The 13,992-nt window shown below is 44.4% G+C and overlaps 2 protein-coding genes across 7 annotated transcripts in view; one reads left to right on the top strand and one right to left on the bottom strand.

Moving 5' to 3' along the window:
- USP45 (ubiquitin specific peptidase 45) overlaps positions 1 to 9,007 on the bottom strand; it is a 49,806-nt gene extending 40,799 nt beyond the window's left edge. Inside the window, exons 1-3 of one of the 5 annotated variants that reach the window (XM_066315173.1) lie at positions 3,415 to 4,869; positions 2,269 to 2,309; positions 411 to 520 (exon numbers count right to left, since the gene is read on the bottom strand). In XM_066315173.1, coding sequence (XP_066171270.1) covers positions 411 to 520; positions 2,269 to 2,297 — 139 coding nt within the window. In that variant the 5' untranslated portion in view covers positions 2,298 to 2,309; positions 3,415 to 4,869. Of the gene's footprint in view, positions 1 to 410; positions 521 to 2,268; positions 2,310 to 3,414; positions 4,883 to 8,932 lie in introns of those variants that run through there. The other 4 variants (XM_066315171.1, XM_066315169.1, XM_066315174.1 and 1 more) reach the window with 4 other exon arrangements.
- Positions 9,008 to 11,190: 2,183 nt separating this feature from the next.
- Positions 11,191 to 13,640, top strand: TSTD3 (thiosulfate sulfurtransferase like domain containing 3). Of its 2 annotated transcripts, none has more exons than XM_066315180.1 (3): positions 11,191 to 11,540; positions 11,763 to 11,922; positions 13,165 to 13,640. In XM_066315180.1, exons 1-3 carry the CDS (start codon positions 11,192 to 11,194, stop codon positions 13,217 to 13,219), a joined length of 564 nt encoding a protein of 187 aa, XP_066171277.1. In that variant the 5' UTR covers position 11,191; the 3' UTR covers positions 13,220 to 13,640. The 2 variants fall into 2 exon arrangements, with proteins under 2 accessions (XP_066171277.1, XP_066171275.1); XM_066315178.1 differs by having other exon boundaries at positions 13,220 to 13,640.
- Positions 13,641 to 13,992: the final 352 nt, after the last annotated feature.

Here is a 13,992-nt window from a genome sequence, read left to right on the forward strand (position 1 = left end):
AATTCTAACTGAACTTGCTTTACCTAATCCCTAACCCTACACACTCCAGGCCTCTGCAAGGGCAGTCCAAATCTGCCTCCATCTTCTCTGCCATTCCTTTTTCCCTCTGAGCTCAGCTGGAAGTTCCCTGTTCAGCCACACAGCCTCCTGCCACGCATGCTTGACCTCACATGGAAAGGACCATTCCACTTTGAAGAGGCTGTCATCAAAGATCAACCAACTCTCCAGCCCTTTAGGGAAGTCATGTAGTGTAACAACTGATCATGTCATAAACACTTGACTGGGGATATTTCTGTTATAAATTCAAACAAGAAAAGTATTTCATGGTACCAATGATTTGTGGTTTTAATCAGTCAACATGAAAGTTATTAGACCTCAACCTCAGGGCAAACATCACCCTAGGTACGTACCTGAAATATCATCTGAAGAGTCCTCATCCTGTGGCCTATTAGGCCTTTTGCTTCTCTTTGGCTTCTCAGGGTTGGTTCTTGATGGATCTTTCACCCGCATCTGTTGTTTACTAAGAAGGACAATCAGAGGTTACTTTATTGTTTATTGAAATGTTTCACCAAATGTAGCAAGTTTGAACGGTAAAAGCAGAAGATCAAATCACACATTCGAACACCACACAGTTTTAGGCTTGGTCTAATGTCAGCTATTGTGTAACAAGGAGTATGAATGTGCCAGGAATTAAGTCTTAGAATGGCCACAACACCAGTTACTTGACACTATGAATTGTAGCTGCAGGAAAAGGGGGACACACGCACACTCACTTCTAGGCAGTGGTGATAAATATTTGAGGTATTAAGATTTTTATTTTTGTTATTGCAACCATGGCATACCAGAAAAACTCCATCAAAATAAATGTTTCTCTTCCTTAATATATATCCGTTATGAAAGGTTTCAGTCATTATTTACCCTTGGCATATTCTCTAAAGGTTTTTGAGCAATTTCAAACACTTTAAGAAAAAAAAAAAGTCTTCCAAATCTGATTAAAGTGTTCTATCCTACAAGGGATGACAGATTGGAGTGCAAACTGATCCCTCTATTAAACATTGGAAAATCCATAAAGATGAAGTCTCCCATAGGAAATTTGTGTCATTAATCAAGGAGTCCTATGAAGAACAGAATTAAAGCACAGATATCGCCCAGTAAACTTAAAAAAAAAAAAACCTGAGAGACTTCTGGACACCAGTCATTTAATCAAAATCTAAATGTGAATCCACTGAAGGACTGTAGTTGTACATCATACAGATAGCTGCTGAGGCTTTGTTTACCGTTTGTTCTTTTAACAGTGTGGTTCAAAAAACCAGATTTTTGTTTCCATATACAAAGCATATGAATGTAAACCAGTCAAATACTCTGCAAACATGTCAACCATTCTGTTCAGAAATTAAAACGACATCTTGTTGTGTACCAGAAACAGGCTAGTAACTCACCTGAGCCAACAGAACCAAAGATTTTTAACTGTACTACTGCATTTAGGTATAGGAAACCTCTAAAATGCCCTACAATTGGGAATAGCAAAAGGTATATTCTTACTACAGATCAATTAGTTAAGTTTGCCAAAGTTTAGTAAGTTTTTCTACTTAAGATTTTTTAATCTTTTCTGTATATGCATTTAGACCTTTGTACTACTGAAGCTCTGAGTAATCAACCAGTATATTGAATTCAATATTCCTCTCCTCACTTATCCACTAAGCCAATCAGCAGAACGGTCATCAGTATTGATACCAGAGCACCACCACCACTGGTATCTGAACAGCCTTCCCTGAAGCAACGCAGGCAATTTGTACCACTGAACTCCTGTTCCAGGTTCTCACACATTTGGATAGACATCCCTGCATCTGCCCTACATCCCTACACACTGTTAGTGCCAGAAGCTTTCTGCATGAACCTACTCATTAGATTTGCTTTGTGTGACGGAGGGTCACAAGTGCGGCTGCTGTTAGGAGCACGAAAGGACGAAGCAGACCAACAGGAGGTCAAGCAGGAAAGCTTCAACTTCCTTTTTCTGACTCCATATTATATACAGTTTTACAGACAGGCCAAGATTGGCTACACAGCTAGCCACCTCTTCGACCTCATTGGTGAACATCACCATCAATCATCTTTCTCCTAGAGAGGAAGAATGTAAACAATTCTAATAATATACATAGTTTACTTAAAGCTGCGTGAGAACAAAATGCAAACAGTGAAAAGCAGGCAAACTTGAGGCAACAGCTTTGGACAAGTCAAACTTGCTTAGAGTATGAAATAAATCTTTACATGCTGCTTCCTTGCATCAACAGCTTCATGTCTCCTCAAGCCTTCAAAATACAGCGCATTTTTTATGCAAAATGCTACATCTACACGTAAATTAGCTTATACTATATTAAATACCATTATGTTCTTTCTGTTGTTTGAAATTACAGATTTCAATCTGTCCTGTAGTTATGGTTATAAAGCTCAGACATGCAAGTGAACAGTGCCACTGAATTCAGCTTTGCTGATTTCATGGGTTCCCAATTCCCATTCATACAGGAAGACAGATCCCAATATTCCAGCTCTTAACTATATATTTTCAACAGATGTTAGCACACCTAATGTCCATCAACAGCCATGCAACCTGGTATGCCTAGAACATGAGGAGGCTCAAACAACTTCAACTGTGCCTTTCTGCCCTGGCAGCTTCTCATATATACCCAAGTTTCATGTGAAACTACCCCTCACCACTTGTTGCACTGCCGCTTAACTGAGCACAAGATTCATCCAGACATTAATCAAACAGTAGGGCCTGTAGAGCTGCTGTGAGAAAACACAAGACCTTACGCTAATTTATGTAGAGTCAACAGCAAAGACAGCAAAGATGTTCTCCCTAAAGGAACATAGTTGTGTTTAGGTGATTCAACATTGACATAAACAATCTATAAATTTCTTTCAACATAACAATTTTGATCTCTTTGGACAGATTATGTAAGACTGTCCAAACCAGACTTCACCCCAATGAAAGTCACCTTCATATCAGTACATTTAGAGGACTCCAATAAATAATTGTGGGTCCAAGCTGCTGAAATACAAGCCTTTCCCACCTGTGAAATCCTGTGGCCCAAAGCACAAGTGATAAACCTGGATCAGGGCAAACACAACCCACTGCTGGACCCATATCCCAGGGACCCTCAGGACAATGGAGAAAATCAGTGTCAGCTGACACCCACAATGACTGAAAGCATGGCACTTCAAGCCCAGCCTAATCAACACAGCATTAGAAATGAACACTGGCCTAAGAAGCTGCATTCACACAGCACAGCCCACATACTTTTCAGTCTCATTTCACTAAGAGCAGGCGGAGGAAAAGACAACACGGACCATTAGATTAATTACTTTTCATGGACACACACACAGACGGACATCCATCAGACAATGTTTACTGACCTGTGAGCTCTTGGAAAAACCAGAACATATCAAGGACTTAGACAGCCAGGGTTTGTGCCTGATTTTGAAAAGCACGTGGAAGTGTAATGGAAGGGTAAGAGCAATGAGCTACTCCACATGACCTAGGATACAAGTGTATAAGGAGTACTGCCTGCCCTTTTCCAATACATTAAGGGACTGAAAACATTACAAATTAAAGATCCCATTTAATAAAAACATGATCAACATCAATCAACATAATTTCAAAATCAAAATGCTTATGCCAGGAATTTGATTATTATATTTGAGTTCAACGAGGAAGAAACTTCAGGTACTTCAGAAACAACGTCTGAGAAATATTTCAGTTTATGGGAAATAAAAAATTTGATATTTCATTGGAATGAAAATCCTGAAAAAGCAGACTCAAGAAAGCATAAAATGTAGCTAAGAAAGAAACAAAAGGGAAGCTCTACAGCTTATTGTTGGCCATAGGCACAAGCCATTCAGGACAAGTAGGAAAAGAGAAAAGAATAATTCAGACAAAATTAACTTGACAAATTGAAGATTAAAAACCATGGTAGTATTCCCATTATTTGACTCTTTTCAACCTGTTCTCGTATTTTCTTAATATGTCCAAGGAGAATTTTCTGTCTACAGCCACCAACTATGGAATATCCTAAAGGTGACAGGCTCTCCTCCTTTTCCCATGCAGAAAGAGGTGACCACGAATCTTCGCCTCAAGTTTTCTTTTGTGATGGAAAACCAAATACATTTAAGTTTTTCATTTTGCACACAAAATCAAGTCACAGTGCATATGATATTTGACTACTGAATCTGACAAATAAAAAGACACTGATTTTTGTGGTAGAAAAACCTGAGTTTAGTGGATGTGGTAGCTCTACCCTCATCTCTACTTGGTACACAGTAAAAATCTTAAGCAGAAATTATGCAGCTTTGTTGGGAAAAACCAAAAAATACAAAAAGTTAGATTAGAAAAACCTAAACCTTCTCCTTCTAAAAAATCATTTCATACAAAACTAAGAACTAATCCTTGCCAAACATGCTCAGATTCTTTGAGCTCAGCATACAAGAGTTTAAATTGTAATCATCACCACAACTGGCTATTCTCGGTTTACTTTTTACTTCTTAAAAGACTCCCAATGTCAATCTTCCTACAAAAAGCTGATTAAGATGAAAACCTCCTCACTCAACTGCTCATTTCTACCATTCTAGAAAGAACAAACCACTTCAAAAGCAGCAGAACAATCTGCCTATCTAATTTTAAAAGCTTCAGATCTGAGATCTGACAGAGTGCCAAAAATCAATGTGCTGAATTTGTTAAGTTAAATCTACAGTGTGCCTAGACCATTTTAAATGTACAATATGCTTGAAACAGTCTATATTTAACAGCATTTATATTCCTATATTTAGAAATTGACCCTCTTCATAAAGTATATATTTAGATACTTACAAGAGTTGAATGTAGTTCCTAAAATAAATGTTATTTTTTTAAAAAAAATTACATTTTACAGTAATTCAGTAGAGCTAAGACCAATAAAAGTTACAAGGCTAGTATGAACTAAAAATTACTTTTCCTTGCGAAACCAAACCAACCCAACCAACCACCAGGCTATTCCTCTTCACAACATCTTTATGCAAAAGAGTTGGAGAAACAAATTGTCTTCATTGTCTCCACTTCTCAAAACCTTTTCCCCTGTTACCATCTTGCACTTCTCACATGGAAGATGAGTCCCTCCTCCTAGAATGTCTACAATTCACTTACTAAATGTTGAAATGTGCCACCTTAGTGAGTCTTCCCATGCTGTACCTTCATGACTCTTGTATGAAACACAGACCAGACCACCAGTATGTTAGAGAAATAACCTGCTGCACTGATTAATATCATATCACTGCTTCCATCTGCCTAGATCCACTTTTCCCCTCCTCTTATAATTAGGGTACAAGCTCTTTCAGACAAGTGCCACATTTTTGTTCTTATCTGTGTAATACCACTACAATATTTTTCTGATTCTTAATTAATTAGGAGGATTACAGTTGCATTACTAGAATGCAAACAAGACAAAAATTATGAAAAACCCACCAGCCTATCTAAGCATACTGACTCTATGAAATGTAGACAAGTGAGTTTACAGATAATCTCCAGGTAGTACTTTGGATATGGGTAATACTCTCCCAGTAGGACTGCAGTTCCATTAGCTGTGAAACCAGTACTGTTAATGATTTCATCAGTGAACATCTGAATTCAAAGACGCTGGGACAAATACATGTACCTCAATTCCTCAATTCATCTGAGGTAGCCTAAATTCCAGCTGTCTCACTACTTCCTGTCAAACTCTGAAGTTACAATTGTATCATTTTATATTGCTAATGCAAAGAAAAACCTGTGTCACACTGAAAGGGCAGAACACACACTGAATACTGGAAAAAATTATCATTTTCATGCGACTTAACAGAACTGTCCAGCTGTCAACAGCAGCCTTGCACCAAAAGGGTGAAGGAACAGCACAGATGTGCAGACTAAGTCCAAAGATGCTTCAAAACACATCTGTGAAAGCTCCATGTATGGATCAGTAACGCTAGATCCTCCGCAGAACTGCTACATGTTTTGATGTAAGCCGCAAGTTGATATATTTTGGACATCTGTTCCGAGCGTTACCTGTGGCATTTTGCCTTGCTCGCCACTAGACCAAGTGTCACCCAATCCACACAGGCAGCACATCCATCACAGTCAGCAGCCGGGCAGTGTCACCCATCAGCAGGGCAGGAGGCTCAGCGTTCTGACAGCCACCAAAACCTTTTTGGAAAACAAGCCCCCGCTGCCTGCAAGAGCAGTAAAAGGACCAGAATCGCTGACTGGTAGTGGCAGCGAAGCTTCTTCCCCTGGAAAATGTCATCTGAAATTCTGAAAGAGTCATCTCCAAGATTTCCTAGCCCAAAGGCACATCACACATCCTACACTGTCACTGGAGCTCCAACACCAATCCTGACGTTGTATTACAGTCCTAAAAAGGGTGAGACACTGATGTACTTTTTGAGCCAGGAGTGAGATGAAGGCTTTGGACTGCTAGATACAACTTTCCAAGTGACAGTAAAAGCCTCAAAGCATCTCTCAGTAATCCACTTTAGCCGGCTGCCCATGGCTAAGCATGTTTATCAACTTTCATGTTCATATCCTCCACAATCCCCCTCAGATTCCCTTCTAAAACAAGCTGCCATGGAAAAATTACCTCTAAGGATGAGTAGAAGCCAGACATGTCCAGAAACAAAAATGAAAAGACTCTGTAACTGGGTTTATGAGTAGAGTATATTAAAGCATGGAGTGGGTAAAAAGAGTAGCATTTTGATATCATTTTTTTTGCTAGTATCTTATAGCGAAGTTTTATGGAAATTTTCAGATATATCTGGCAATATCCAGGCCCATAAAGCAAATTGCAACTTGTTTTTATGTCCTCTATCCCACATTAAATGTTTAGGGTTTTTTTATAACCTACCAAAAGGGAAAAATATCTGGGTAGATGCATATGTGGTCCAACATAGGTCTTTCCAGAAAATTCATCCTTTAAAACGCAAAACATCTAAGTACCATTAAAAGAGCCATAGGTTATAACTACTGAGGTTGGCTGGCAAGGGAAAACTTTGTACATGAAAAGGCAGTCAGATGACAGACTGTGCACTCCCATGATACAAACACCAACCTTACTGTACCATCACCACAGAAAATCTGAGGGCATAAGGACTGAAAGAGCTGGAAAGTAACTAGTGAACTCACAGTACCTTGTCAGGATAACCATGTGGCCAAAAGCTGGGGAAAAAGCAGCCCAAGACATTGTAACAGAAAATAAAGCGGAACATGAGCAAAGCATGAACTTTAGAGAAATGCTAATTCTGTGAATTCAAAGGAATAAAAAAGGGACTGTGGCTGCAACATGTGTGTGTTTCAGAAGGCTGAAACCCACACAAGACAATATTTTAAGCTAAGACTCCTGCTGTACCTCTGCCTCAAGGGGTGAGTTCGAGAACACAAAGGAAGACAATGGCTGCCCATTACTTCCCATCTATTCTGGAAGGGTGTTGTGGGAGATAGTTAATCAGTGAGAGTAGAACAGATAAAACAGTAAGTTACTACTACTTTAAACTCTTTGAAAGTCTAAGTCTTGCCATCAAGAACAGAAAATATAATTCCATTTTCTTCCTCCACACAGACTGCCCCAGTTAGCTTTGATGGCATGTCTGAAGCGGAACAACTTGTCCTCGATCTACAGCTGATGCTCAAAACAGAACCCCTGAGACACTAGCTGCAGTTCTGTGAATCTCACAGAAATAAAGTTACAGAGCACCAGTTCTTCAATATTTCATGAAGAAATATGACAAAATATTTACAAGTGTAGTAAACGCGAGAACAATTTCACAAAGGCATCATCTGCTTCAAGCTTGCACATGCTCGTGCCCTTACTATGTTTCTGTTTTAAAGGCTAGAAAACAAGAGCAGAAAGAATCCTTTAAAAACAAGTCTGTTCCTTATGGTTGTATGAGAGGATTATTTAATGGAATTGGGAAATGCTTGTAGTTAAAGATGACATGTAACTAGAATACAGCGCTACACCTGCAGCCATTGCCATCTGCTTCTATGTTCTTGATGTCTTCATTCTACTGCACCTATGCTTAATATGCTGATATGCACATCTTGTTTAATAGTGAAAGTAGCAACCCAGCTATAGCAAGGGCAGGACAAAAACTTAAAGTGAAGAAGACGACAGCCAAAGAAAGAAAGAAAAGGGAAAAAAAGCCAAACAGGAATCAAAGCAGAGAATCCCAACAGTAAGTAAACCGTGGAGACTTGCAGCTATGGGTCTAGAATATCACGTCTCAAGCCAACCGCGAGGAGCGGCACCAGGCTGTCCCCTACTCCCGGGCGCGGCCCGCCGAGCACCGCACTCCAGGCCGCGGCGGCGGCAGGCGCAGGCCGGAGCACGCAGCGCGGGCAGCGGGAGCCGGGCGTGAGGGACCGGGCCGTGCGCTCAACCGGCCACGGGCGCTGCTACCGGCTGCCCTCAATCTAACACACCGAGAGACGCGCTGCGGCTCACGGAGACGGCCCGCCGCTGCCGCTCTCCTGTCTCGGCAGGGCTAACCCGCTCCACACCGACAGCGGGAGACCGCCACCGGCAGCTCGTCGCCGGCGAGCGAACACGAGCCGCACTCGGCCGCCAGCCCGGCGGGAGAAGCACCGCACAGCGCTGCCGCGGGCGCCGCCGGCAGCAGACAGGGGCCGCCCGCGCAGCCCGGGGCCGCGGCGGGGCAGAGCTCCCTCCCGCCGCCCCCGGCCCGCGCCCCGCGCCCGCCCGGCGCCCCGCGGGACGCGGCTCCGCAGGCCGCGGGCCCGACGCCGCCACGGCGGTGCCGATCGGCCCGGCCCTCCGCCCGCGGCCGCGGCTCCGCGTCCCCCCTCGGCTGCGCAGGCCGGCCCCGGCGCCCCCCGCGCTGTGCCGCCCGCCCCCTCCCCGCGCCCCGCACTCACGGAGCGGCGGGCGGCGGCGGGCGCGGCGGCGGCAGGAAGCGGCGGAGGAAGCTCCGCTCCGCCCCGCCCCCGGCCCCGCCGCGCCGCTCCCCGCCCCAGCGCGGGCGGCTCCGCGCGGAGCCCGGCGCAGCGCACGGGTGGCCGCGGGATCGGCGCTGGTTCCCGGGCGCAGCGCGTCTCCCGGGTGGGAAGGGCGGTGGGGTAGCGGGGCCGCCCGGGAGCGCACCGGGGCCCGCTGAGAGGCAACAGGTAGCGACAGGTCTGGCTGCGGGGCACCCTGCAAACTCAGGGCAAAGGGTGGGGGTGACCTTCACTTCTGAATTTTGCCGAAAGAGGTGGAGGTGCCGCGCTGGGTTTGTGCCCGTGGGCAGCGCGCTAAGTGGAGGTTTGCCAGCGCGCAGGGCTGTGGACAGTCGTGCCCAGAGATTATGCAGCAGGGTCTGGGCCCTGCGTGGATTTTCCAAGCAGCCACCGTGGCAGGGACTGGAAGGAGAACAGCATCGAATGTGCATATCCCCACCGAGGGCAGGCAGAGACAAGGATGTCCAGCACTCGAGGGAGGAGCTACTGGAAACTGGGTTGTGTGCCACTGGGTTTGAGTGTGGGAGGTTGTACAGAACTGGAAAGTCAAGTGAAGAAGAGGTGAAATAGAGAGTCCCAGAAGTGAAATGAAGCAGGCTGCTGAGGAGGAGTTGACTGCAGCCATGAAGACAAAACGAGAATTGAATGTGCTGCTTCACACCTTTTCACTAAGCTTGCGGGAGTTTGCTAAGCTTGATCTGTTCTGACCTCAAATTCTCAGTCTTTCACTAGATGGCTAGTGAATGCTTCCTATTTCAGCAAACAAGCTAGCGTCTTCTCTCTTTTTGTACATAGTATGATCCGGGGTCAAATCAAAACCATAAAAATGCTTCTTCCTGTGAATATGCATTTCATATGACAAGTGCTCTGGTGCCTCATATTAATCGCTTTATGATTAGCGATTGGTGATACATGCAATAAGTGGAGATCATGGTCATTATTTTACTACAAATAAAATATACAGTAAATTATACTTCAAAAGATAATTTCTAGAAGTAGTGTATTCTATCCTTATCTTGTGGGAAAAGGAAAATGCGCTAATCCTCAATTTATATATAGATATACTGCTTCAGACAGACAATTTGCAAATGCTTGTCAAGGAGGCCATATGGAGAGGCTGGCAGAAGGGCAGCTAGTGAACCAGTTATATGTGCCAAGTTCAATTTGTCACACTTTACAGTACCAAGAAATATTTTGTTCTTATTATGAGAAGGAAAACTCTCATGAGTAAAGATTCAGCAACCTTCTCAAAATGCATCTTTTATGAAAAGATCAAGCATGCCTGCTTTTAAAGACTAGAATTGCTGGTATGTAACATATCTACAAAAGTATGCAGTAAATATGGAATACTAATCTACAATGCATGGAACAGAAGAACCGTTATTTCTCCACTCACGTTTGTCTTGGCCATTAGTCCTTGTAGCTAGAAGACTGACAGCTTTCAAAATTAGGGTTTTGGTTCAAAACTGAAGTATTCAAACTGAAACCAGGGATCATCGAATCAGAATATCCTGAGCTAGACGGGACATACAAAGTTCGAGTCAAACTCTCACTGTGCACAGTACAGACACAAGAATCACCATGTGCCTCAGAGTATTGTCCAAATACTTCTTGAAGTCTGGTGGGTCTGAGGCCATGACCACTTCTTTGAGGAGGTTGTTCCAGTGTCTGACCACCCTCTGAGTGAAGGTTTTCTTAATATTTAACCTCCTGTGATGCAGCTTCAAGCCATTCCTTTGCATCTGTTCAGTGGTCACCAGAGAGGAGATCGGTGCCTGGACCACATCTCCTGTGGCTGTAAGGGGACAGTGACAGTGGTGAAAGTGGTGCAGGCCAGTGCTAAAATCACCTTTTCTCCTCTGCGTAGCACTCAGAGGCTGAGGGTGTTTAAATTTGATTTGGCATCAAAATTCCTCATTTCTGTTTCGTCTCCCAGCCTTTCAGGCGTCTCAACAGTTTGGGTTGGCTGGTGGGATTTACCCTGCCCGGGCGATGCAGGGTGACTGCCGGACGTTCCGAAAGCGGAGGCGGTGTCTGTGTGTCGGGGCAGCCTCCGGTCCCGGCAGGGTCACCCCCGGCAGCGCTCCCCGCTCCCCCCGCGCCGGCCGGCGGCCGCCCGGGCTCCGAGCCCCGCCCCTGTGGGGAGGGCGGTGTGCGCTCCCCGCCGGCCGGGCCGGGATGGGGCTCGGCGGCTGGTGGCGGGCGGCGCGGGCCCTGCGGGCGGCGGGCGGCGGCCGGAGCCGGGCGGCAGCCCCCGGTGAGCGGGCGGGGATGGGTCTGTCCGGGGCGGGCGGGGGCGAGCTCGGCCGGCGCCCGGGGACGGCCCCGTGTGGTGCCGCGGCCCGGCTGAGCCGCCGTGCCTCCCCGCCGGGCCCCACCCGCCGCGGCCTCGGCGCCGCCGCGGAGCCCAGCGTCTCCTACCAGCAGCTCAAAGACCTGAAGAAGGCCGACGTCCTTCACATTGACGTGCGGGAGAGGTGGGAGATCGACAGGTTTGGAAAAATCCCGGACTCCATCAACATACCGCGTAAGTTGTCAGCGCTGCCATGTGCGGGCGGCTGGTGTTCGTGTTCCTCCTCCCGGCCGGAATGGTCAATGGTGGTGACTGAGCAAAGAGGCACTCGAGGTGCTAGAAAGCTGCTGGCATGTAATGAGGCTGAACTTTGCCTCCAGAGGGATTGGAAGTCTTGCAATGTAAACCTGTCTGTGGATGGAGAATAAAGAATAGCTTGTTTTCTGTATTTCCCAGTGGGTGAATTAATGGAAGCTCTACAAATGGACCCAACGGAGTTCAAGGAGCGGTATAATCAAAAAATGCCATCCAAGTCAGACCCTGTGGTTTTCTCCTGTTTGGCAGGAACAAGAAGTAAACAAGCACTTGGTTTTGCCATGTCCTTGGGTTTCAGCAGGTATGACTTCGTTTTTAAGGATGGGATTAATGCTAGAACACATACTCACGTTGGGGGCAAAGGTGAAAATTTGTGTGTAATATGAACAATTCAATTGGTATTTGAGCTAAATACTTCCTCTTGTCTCCCCTGAACCTTGAAGGCTGCCACTGGGTGTTGCAGCAAAGTGAGGTGTACCACCCTCTGACACAACCCCTCAGCAGGCTCTGCACATGGGCCGCTGGTGACACAAACTGCTGCAAGACCACGCTTGCCACTGAAGGGTCCTTCTGCCTCTTAGGGCTCCCTTGCTGAGATTCTCATTCCTTATGCAGCTTCATAAGCACTAGTCCTGGGATGCAGGAAAATTGGAAAGGGGGAGAACTGCTTGCTTTGTTAGTACAGTCTTAAATATTTTAAGAAACCACACCCTTTTGTTGAATTGCAGTTCTCCCTGCACAGTTCACTGTTGACAAATTATGCCTTCACTTCCTGTAAAGTTTTGGATTATTTGCCAGGAGTATAGCAGTGAAGGCAATAGGTAACAAAACAATTATAGAATGAAATGTAGCATATGGTTTGCAGAATTGTTAAACCTATCTTTGGAAGGTGCTTTGCTGTCTTGAAGACTGCAGATAATATTTAAGGCATTGGTTATTTGCTTATGTTTCCACTGAACTGCAATTCAGGAACTGGAACATCCATATTAATTCTAGTCAAAAGTATGGAAGCATGTTCTTGTTTCAAAGGGAAAAATATCCTGCATTACCTGTTTTTCATGCTGTCTAATTGTAGGATTCTATATTGTTTTGCATAGTGGATTTTTGTTTTACAGAGTTTACTTTTGCACTGGTTGATGTCAGACCTATAGAACATGTAGGCTTGCAATGAAGTAAGATCAGTGTGCTGGGTTTCTTTGGTGACAGCTGAAGTATTAGACATAATAAATAGCCGTGTGAGTCTATTCTCACTCTTCTAAAAAAGAACTGGCAACTGTTTCATTGATCCAGCTGCTATTTCTTGCTTCATGTTTGAACTCCAGCATTGTCATTTGGAAGAAAATTTACAGAACTCACTGCATGGAAGCAGGTAGTATTAGAGTAAAAGGAGTGTCCATCTGGCTCATTGAAGCTAGGTGCAAGTGTATATGGTTGCAGAGAATTTCTGTGGTTTTGATTTTTGTAGAGTTTTTTTGTTTGGTGGGTTTTGGTTTTAGGTGTTTTTTTACTTTTGGTTTCAGTTTTTTTTACTGTGTCCTCTTAGGAGACAATATTTAGAAGGACTCTTCTTGAGAAAGGTATCTTCTGCATATTTTTAGAGTTCAGCAGTATGCTGGTGGCTTTGATGACTGGATAAAACATGAACCTCCAGAAAAGAAATGAAGATGACAGCCTCAGCCCTTACCCCGCCTCAAGGATTCAGGATGGTTTGCAGGTTTTAGCAAACTGCATGCATTCCACTTCCATAATAAAGCTCACTGCTGGCTTCCTGTGTAAATGGACACTCACCTTCAAATAGCCATGCATATCAACTCCTTGGTTTAAATTATACCCAAAGACTACAACACAAACAGAAGACATGAAATTTGCTCAACCTTTCAACCTTTACTTTGGGTTATGGTTTTGGTGAATGCATGTGAAGAGAACCTAAGTGCAGATTATGTTTACTTTTTTGTATGATGTAGTTTATGACTATTGAAACGAATGATGATAGGACAAATAAAATTATTATTTCTCAAATACTTGTGTCGAGTAGTTTGTTTAGAATAGTCAAACAGCAAAAATTCTAGTATCAAGGCGTCAGGGGGACAACAGAATCCCACTGCTGGCTGTGTTGTGCCAGGCCTCACCAGGACTAATGATGCCTTTTGAAGATCATTAAGGTCAGACTGTGTAGAGGATTTCAGAGCCACTGAAAATATTTAGGTAAATGTATAATTCATCATTATACATGGCTGTATTGATCAAGACACCAAACTTCAGCATACAAATGAACAAATCAAAGCAATCTGATCAACTAAGTCAGTACTTAGTCATGAGCAGCCAATGCTTCCTTTCGTAGCTACATTAACGTTTGTTGGCAACACCTAGA

This window comes from Sylvia atricapilla, chromosome 3, assembly GCF_009819655.1.
Source record: "Sylvia atricapilla isolate bSylAtr1 chromosome 3, bSylAtr1.pri, whole genome shotgun sequence".
Lineage (NCBI taxonomy): Eukaryota > Metazoa > Chordata > Aves > Passeriformes > Sylviidae > Sylvia > Sylvia atricapilla.

Excerpts from the sequence above, each read along its gene's own strand:
- TSTD3 (XM_066315178.1), top strand. The coding sequence starts at position 11,192 with ATGGGGCTCGGCGGCTGGTGGCGGGCGGCGCGGGCCCTGCGGGCGGCG. Across the intron at positions 11,541-11,762 it reads GGACTCCATCAACATACCGC|TGGGTGAATTAATGGAAGCT; the intron begins GTAAGTTGTCAG and ends TGTATTTCCCAG. Across the intron at positions 11,923-13,219 it reads ATGTCCTTGGGTTTCAGCAG|AGTTCAGCAGTATGCTGGTG; the intron begins GTATGACTTCGT and ends GCATATTTTTAG.